General features: G+C 53.6%; 1 protein-coding gene across 1 annotated transcript in view; it reads left to right on the top strand.

Annotated features, from left to right (window-relative positions):
• Window positions 1-8,527, top strand: part of FGD3 (FYVE, RhoGEF and PH domain containing 3) — a 76,009-nt gene that overhangs the window by 8,732 nt on the left and 58,750 nt on the right. The window contains 2 exon segments of the mRNA XM_017853706.1: window positions 2,735-2,901; window positions 3,701-4,202. Coding sequence (XP_017709195.1) covers window positions 3,750-4,202 — 453 coding nt within the window. The 5' untranslated portion in view covers window positions 2,735-2,901; window positions 3,701-3,749.

The following is an 8,527-nucleotide window of genomic DNA, read 5'->3' as shown; positions in this document are numbered from 1 at the left end:
AAAAAAAAAAAAAAAAAAAAAAAAAAAAGGTCTGAAAGATCATTAGATGTAGGTTTAGAATTAGCATCATTATTTTCCTGAAATGTTTGTAGAATTCACCAGTGAAGATCTCTGTGCCTGAAGTTCTCTATGTGGGAAAAGTTTTAACTATAAGGATTTTCTGTGCTTGCTTGATACTGAGCTTCTTAGATGTGTAGATTTATAGTTTCCATCAAATCTAGAAAACTTGTCATTATTTCCTCAAATGTTTTTTCTGTCCACCCCTTTTTGAGACCCCAATTACACATGTATTACACTACCTGAAATTTTCCCAAGTTTCACTGTTGCTCGGTTTTCTCTGTGTGTGTGTTTCATTTTGGGTAGTTTCTGTTCTTGTCTCTTCAAATTCACTAGTTTTTCTTCTACAATGTTGAATTGGTTGTTAATTCCTTCCAGTGTATTTTTGGTCTCACACTTTGTAGTTTTCATCTCTGGAAGTTTAATGTGGGCCTTCTTACATCCTCCATGTCTCTACTAGATTTTAGAACATAGTGGGACACAGACATGATAGCAGTTTTGAATGTCCCTTTTTGCTGATTCTAACATCTGTGTTAGTTATGTGTTTATATTGAATTTTTTCTCTTCATTATGTATAGTCCCTTTTATGCCTGGTAATTTTTTTTTTTTTTTTTTTTTGAGACAGAGTCTTGCTCTGTTGCCCAGGCTGGAGTGCAGTTGCACAATCTCAGCTCACTGCAACATCCGTCTCCTGGGTTCAAGCAATTCTCCTGCCTCAGCCTCCTGAGCAGCTGGGATTATAGGCATGCACCACCACGCCTGGCTGATTTTTGTATTTTTAGTAGAGATGGGGTTTCTCCATGTTGGCCAGGCTGGTCTCGAACTCCCGACCTCAAGTGATCCATCTGCCTTGGTCTCCCAAAGTTCTGGGATTACAGGTGTGAGTCACTGCGCCCGGTCTATGCCTGGTGATTTTTGATTAGATGCCAGGCTATGGGAATTTTACCTTGCCGTGCACTAGACATTTTTGTAGTTCTATATTTTTTAGCTTTGTTCAGGGATACAGTTGTGTAAACATGTGGACTTCCTGTTAAGGTTTGTTAATATTTGCTAGATGGGACCAGAGCAGTGATCACTGCAGGGCTAATTATCCATCATTCCTGAAGCAAGACCCTCTGAGTATTCAACGCAATGCCCCGTGAACTGTGGGGCTTTTCGGGCTGGCTGGTGGGCACAGGCGTGTTCCTGCCCTGTGAAAGCTCCCTGTGGTCCTTGCAGGCGGTTCTTTCTCTGGCCTCATGTGCTCTCCCCACTGCACACATGCCGAACGGTCCTCGAGGGGCCCCTCTGAGATCTCCAGGTTCTCTCTGTGTGTGCAGTTCTCTCCTCTTCAGGGCTCCATGCTGTGGACTCTGGCCACCTTAGTCTTCTGGGCCTCCCAGTTTTGTCTTCTCAACTCAGAGAGTCCGCTGGGCCCCATAGGGCTCCCCTTCCCTGATCCATGGTCCAGAAATGGTCTCTGGGCAGTGAGCTGGGACAATAGGAGGGCTCGCCTCATTCATTCCCATCTCTCAGGGACCACGGCGTTTTACCGCTTTGTGTAGAGCCTTGCAAGCCTCTTCCGTAGGTTTTGTCCATTTTTGTTGTTGTTGTTCCAGGTGAGAGTAAATCTGGTTTCTATTACTCCATCCTGACCAGAACCCTCATTCGCCTGAGATGGGGTTGAACCAGGCTCTGTCTTGCCAGACAGCTACCTTTGAACACACTGAGGCTGAGCGCAGCTCACATTCCATCCGGTGTATTTTTATTGCTGTGCCACGTTTGACCTCTGGAAACCTGAGTTTATCTCTTGTGCTATGAGAAGAATGAGGCAAAACATGTATTTTCTGTTTAGAAATCTTAATATTGCCCCCCATTGAATTCGTTAGGAATGTGGCGGTAGCCAGTCATAAATGCCCACCTGAGTGATTCTGGAGTCATTTAAAGAAACGTCCACTCAAAAGTGGTTTTGCCCCAAGAGAGCGAGCACTCAGGAGCCTGTGCGGGGTGGGGGTGCTCCACCGTGGAGCTGGTTGGCATCCACAGCCACTGGGACGCTGCCAGAGCCCAGGCCTGCATCACGCCCTGCCCAGAGGCACACCTGCCTGCTCAAGGCAGCCAGGACTGGCTCACGGTGTGCCTGTCACTGTGTGAAGCCTGTTTCTTCACTGCCTCTTCTTTATTCTGCTTTGCAAGTGAGGCAGGAGCACGTAAAGCTGCTGGCAGAGGAATATCTAAGTGTGCGTGTGCAAGTGAGTGTGAACCAGCCCATCGGTGTGAGTGTTTGAGGGAGCCTCTCTGTGTGTGCCTGGGGGAGGGTGCGAGGTGTGGGCTGGGGAGGGGCCTGGCAATGCTCACCGGCTCACCTCACACTGGACAGTGCCTGCACCTTCAAGGTGACCCTTCCCCTGGGCCTCAGGATGCTGCATGGCCAGGGACAAGCTCAGCCCTGACCCCAGAGTTTCCAGCCGAGCAAGACACTGCCCACCCCACAGTGAATGGCTGTGGTACAGGCCCCACCCTTTTGGAGGAGTTGTGTGCCAGCCTGGGGGCTGAGGATATGGCTGTGCAGACTGCCATTATGCTGGGCAGTGGCGTAGAGCTTCCCTCCTCCACACCCCCCTAGAGCCGGGGCCTCTGGCTGCTCCAAATGCCAGTTGGAGAAGGTGGTTTTCTTTCTCTTCTAATGTCTTTTCAGTACCTCCTCCATGGCTCTACTTTGAACCTGCTGGGCAAGGAAAAGATTTTCAAGGAAACCATCTGCCGTGTGCGAGCCCTGCCGGCCAATCCCAGACCCCAGCGTGGAGCCAGGCGCCTGTGCCCGCCAACCCTCAGCACCCTCCTCGGAGAGGCTGGTGGCATCAGGTATGGGGATAAGTGACCGCCACTTGCAGCCCCTAGGCTCCTCGGCAGCTGCGTCTTGGGTTCAAGAGGATGATTTTGAGGGATGATAGTCTCCCTCTAGGCCCGTCTCACCTTTGCTTCTCCTCACAGGCGCCCGGTGAATTCTCTGTGCACTTAGAATGGACACTTGAATTTGGTCCATGAGAGGTGTGGTGGGCCAGTGGGAGGTGGCTCCAGTGCACAGGAGGGAGGAGGAGTTTTGGGGCAAAGACCTTGGTCCACATCCTCTGGTGAGACCCACCTCCTGCCCCGGCCCTCCCCTGAGGGAGATAGTAGAGACAGCTGGGACCCTGGGCCTCTGGGGGCTGTTTTCTGACCTGTCCAGCAGGCAGTGGTGGGGAGGAGGAGGAGGCAGACACTGGCCTCACATCCTGGGAGTATCAGAGGATTGAAAAGCACCACGGATGCACTATAAACAGAAGCCACTGTGTTCCTGTTGGTTATGGTCACTACCTTGAGCATCTATTTGAATTTATTGAACAGCAGATAGCTTCATACCACAGGGTTACTTTTTTTTTATGCAGAAGAAACTTAATTTTAAAAGAAAACCTTTTCTACTTTCTGTTCTCTAAAAGCCTGTCTGTATAAGACCCAACTGAAGCTGACCAGGGTATTCACACTTCACACACAGCCCCCAGCCCACCTGCTCGAGGCCTTGGGTGGGGGTAAAGGGTCCTGCCTAGGGCTACATTTGGGGTTTGCAGCTGAGGGGCTGGTCCATGCCTGGCTAGCGCTGACTCTGTCTTGTTTCTCCCCACAGGAAGCCCCTGGCCAGCCTCCACCTGAGCCCAGTGACCTCAGCTTTAAGGATGGAGTCAGGCAGGGGGTCCCCAACCCCTCCAGGTCCCATTGCTGCCCTCGGGGTGCCAGATACTGGACCTGGCAGTTCCTCCCTGGGGAAGCTCCAAGCGCTCCCTGTGGGGCCCAGGGCCCACTGTGGGGATCCCGGCAGCCCAGCTGCAGCAGGGGACGGCTCTCTAGACACGGGCCCCACGGGAGAGCAGAGTGGCAGCTTAAAGATCCCCAACCGGGACAGCGGGATCGACAGTCCATCCTCCAGTGTGGCTGGAGAGAACTTCCCCTGCGAGGAGGGCTTGGAGGCTGGCCCAAGCCCCACTGTGCTGGGGGCACAACCAGAGATGACCCTGGACAGCCAAGTCCCGAAGGTCACCCCCCTGGAGGAGGCCGACAGCGACGTGGGTGAGGAACCTGACCCTGAGAACACCCCCCAGAAGGCTGATGAGGACGCCGGCCTGGCCCAGGTAGGCTTCCCCTTCTGTGTCCCCGCTGCAGGCTGCAGGCTGCAGGCCTTTCCTCGGGAGGGTTTTGAAATTTTTAGTGGGCATCACCCCACACCTTGTTTCCAGGAATGTGGCACATAGGCTTGTGCCATGTGCAAGGGGAGGTCCTGGGATGCAGTCTGCCTGAGAAAATCCTGTGGGAAGAATCCATGCAGGTCAGGCCAAGCCTACCTGACACCTTGAGCAGTGACCTCAGTCCTGAGCCTCAGTTTCCACAACTGCGCAGTGGGCATCTCCCAACCCTGGGAAGGTATGATGGTCAGTCCTACTGGTGGTGCTGCCAAAGCTGCCCTTTGCGCAGTGCTCACTGCCGACTTATAAAACTCCTGGGAGGAGACAGGGTGAGTGGGGAAACTGTTTTCCTCAATGGGAAACTGAGGCACAGAGAGCATGGTACCTGGCCAGGGTCATCCATGGGGTGTGGCACAGGCTGGGTGCTCTGTGCTCTTCAGGACATTGGTGGGGCAGGACCTGTGAGGCCCGCAGTGCAGTGTGGAGACCAGAGCAGACAGTTCCCACAATACGATGGGGCTGCATTGAGGGAGTTTGTTTGCATTCTCATTAGCATTTATGGGGCTCTTGGCTTGGTGCTGGGATCTTGGGGAGATGGAGAGGCAGCAGATGGCCTCAGGCTAAGAGAAACTGTGGGTATGGGGGCACAGCATGGGTAAGCTGCCAAGTGACCAGGTCATGGGAGTGTTTTGCGGGTCAGGCTTGCTGGCGCCTGCATGGGGACGTTGCTGGCTGACACGGGTACCATCAGGAGACAGGCTGGGCAGGTGAAGCGAAGCCCGGTGCCTGGACCACTGTGAGCCGGCTTCACGGAGACGAGGCCAGGGCTGTGTTCAATGGAGGCTTTATTATCACTCAGGTGTAGGAAGGATCAGGAGACCACTGCCATTGACAAGATGGTTTGTCATCCTCAGTTTCCAAGAGAAAGGGGCACATCACACCACACTGTGGGGCCACAGGGAAGCCCAGGGTCAGTCAGGAGGCCGAGGGTCCGAGGGGAAACTGTGGGCCTGAGACGGTAATACGGTTTCCGCAGGAAGGAATGGGCAAGGCAGGGTAAGCGGGCTGAGGATTGGTTGGTGTGAATGATTTCATTGGGTTCTGGGGCACAGGGGCTGTCCCTCGCTGTCTGGTACCCGCCCTGGGGTAAGGAGGGCAGGGGCATATGGCCTGGAGTGTGAGGGCCCCATAGAAGGGGGGTAGGTGTGGGTTCTGTGGGGGTTGGTGGGCATTGGAAAGGTGAGTTTGCAGGGCAAGCCTGGGCCTTTACTCTCTCTAGGAATTGGCTACCCTGGGAGGGGCAGTCCCTCCAGGGTCAGAAAGGTCCAGATGTCAGCACATCAGAACACAGACAACAGAAGGCCTGGTGAGTCCTGGCCATACCACCCACAGCTCCAGGGGTGTCCGGAGCGGGCTGTCCAGTCTCCTGAGTGCTGGCGACAGTGCAGACCCCAGGCCCAGCCCCTCAGGTTCTGGGGTGTGCACAGGGCCAGGCTTGTGTGGGGAAGGCCCAGGTCCTGGTGTCTGCAATAGGAAGTTTCCAGCACTTGCTCCGGTGCTTCTGTCACTGATGGGAATGAGTTTGTCTCCTCCCTTGTGGGATGCATTGACAGAGTGCAGTCTGTCACACACCGGCCTGTCCTCAGGGCGAGGCACCACACAGGATCTTTGGGACCCGGAGTCTCCTCTACCCCACCCTGAGGAAGAACAGGGGTCCGATGTTGTGGGTGATGTAGGGGAACACACGCCAAGCCAGTGAGCCAGGCTCTGTGCTGTGAAGAATTAGCCAACATGATACAGGAAAGGCAGTGGGGAAAGATTAACGATGCTTCGCAGCACACTTCTTGTTCCCGAACTCACCCAGCTCTCAGGGGAACGTGGGGTTGCCTGGGTCAGGCATGAACCTGCCACTCACATGGAGACAACAGGAGCGCGGGGCCTGGAGCCACACAGCAGGGCAGGCAGGGCTGGGCTGGCATCCCTAAGCCAACAGGGGGGTTTGGCCCCTTCCAACTCTCTCAGGAACACTCTTTCAGGAGGACTCTCCACCCAGCCCACCCTGGTCTTCATGTTTTTTGTTTGTTTGTTTTTGAGACAGAATTTTGCTCTGTTGCCCAGGCTGGAGGGCAGTGGCATGATCTCGGCTCACTGCAACCTCTGCCTCCTGGGTTCAACCAATTCTCTGCCTCAGCTTCCCGAGTAGCTAGGATTACAGGCGCCCACCACCATGCCCGGCTAATTTTTTGCATTTTTAGTAGAGACAGGGTTTCACCATCTTGGCCAGGTTAATCTTGAACTCCTGACCTCGTGATCCATCCATCTTGGCCTCCCAAAGTGCTGGGATTACAGGCTTGAGCCACTGCGCCCAGCCTGCCTTCATGTTTTTAAAAGGAGTTTCTTTCAAGGTTAGGTAAAATAAGGGAGGCTCAATTAGACTTAAACGTTTAACATCTTGCATTCCTGTCCTTGGTACATGGTGGGGTGAGACCTCGTGAGTGTTGGGGACACCACTAACTTGTCTGTCCTTTCAGCATTGTTCATGGGGAAACTGGAGAGTGGGGGCTTTTTTTTTCACAAATACAGAAATCGAGGCACAGAGTGGTTGAGTTATGAGTATGGAATCAAGATGTTCCAGGCTAAGCCTCATCGCTCCCTGGTTTCCCCTTAGGCCTGTCCCTGTGAAGGCGCCCCCTGGGCAACCTACTTTGCTCACCAGAACCTGGGAGGTCTCCATGCCCTGCTGCAGTGTTCCCCAACCCCCGCCCCTCCCGCTCTGAGGCTGGATCCCTCTGTCCCTCAGGAATTGCGCTCTACTCTCTATTCCCAAAGCCCCATCCCACCTGGCAACCCCCTGGCAGCATCCCCTCACCTCCACACGGCTATCAGAAAACTCCCCTCTTCTTCCCATTGCCTGGGCACTGAGGCCTGATTTGAAGGCCCCAGGCTGGTGCACATGCCGCCCCAGGCTGGTACAGATGCCTCCCCAGCCTCATCCCACCACCAGTCGCAGAAAGGGCCTCTTTCTTTGCTAGGGACTCAGATCTGTGCCACCTGCCCAGGGGCCTGCAGGAAATCTGCCTGTGGGATTCTGGATCGCCCTGCCCGTGGGTACCATCCTGGCTAGTTGCCTTGTGCAATTTCCCCACTAACCTGCAGCTGCTGAAAGGGACTCACATGGCCTCTGCCCCGAGGTGTGGGTCACAAAGACTCAGGACCCAGTCTGTAAATGAACACAAGTAAGCCCACCCCAGATTGTCGAATAAGGTGAAAAATGCAAATCCAAGACGAAAGCATTTTTTTCACAGATAGGTTTGAGCAGGGTTCATTACTGGAGGGCTGGCCCCAGGTGTAGGGGAATGTGGCTCCATCTGGAGACCAGCGGCTGCCTCAGGATGCAAACTTCTTGTGCCTTCTCTGTAGAAGGCATTTGACAGACCAAGGGCAAGGAGGCCACTCAGCAACCAAGGGAAAGGGGCAGGAGCACCCAGAGGCCAGGCTGCAGAGGGGCCACAGCCAGCAGTCAGCAGGGCCCCTGGCTGCGCCCCGGGATACTCCTTCTTTTTCTTTTTCTTTCCCTTCCCCTTTCCCCACGCTTTAGCTTCAGCAGCCTGGTGTGCTAAAACTATAACACAGGAGGCTGTAGGGAAGGCTGAGGCTCAGTGATAGATTGTCATTTAACCCTGTAAACTAAAAATAAAATCCTAAGCCCCCCACCAACTGAACAAACCCCTCGTGGCCAAGGGGACCCCAGAAAAACCTTAAAAACTTCAGTTCCCAGCCGTGATGGGATGGGAGGTCAGACGCACCTGGTTCTACTTCCTTCCTTTTGTAGTTTACACACAACTGAGCAGCATTAATCTTAAAACAGAGATCAGAAGACTGACAGAATAGACTCCGTGGCAATAAGATGATAAACAGGACCTGGCAAGTGTATACACCATACACTTATAGAATAAACTATATTCTGGCCGGGTGCAGTGGCTCACACCTGCAATCCCAGCACTTTGGGAGGCCGAGGCGGGTGGATCACCTGAGGTCGGGAGTTTGACACCAGCCTGACCAACATGGAGAAAACCCGTCTCTACTAAAAATACAAAATTAGCCGGGTATGGTGGTGCATGCCCGTAATCCCAGCTGCTTGGGAGGCTGAGGCAGGAGAATAGCTTGAACACGGGAGGCAGAGGTTGTGGTGAGCCAATATTATGCCATTCATGCCAGCCTGGGCAACAAGAATGAAACTCTGTCTCAAAAAAAAAAAAAAAAAAAAAGAAGAA

Source organism: Rhinopithecus bieti, unplaced genomic scaffold (genome assembly GCF_001698545.2).
Source record: "Rhinopithecus bieti isolate Rb0 unplaced genomic scaffold, ASM169854v2 scaffold_37505, whole genome shotgun sequence".
NCBI lineage: Eukaryota > Metazoa > Chordata > Mammalia > Primates > Cercopithecidae > Rhinopithecus > Rhinopithecus bieti.
This window is presented reverse-complemented; position numbering and strand designations above follow the sequence as displayed.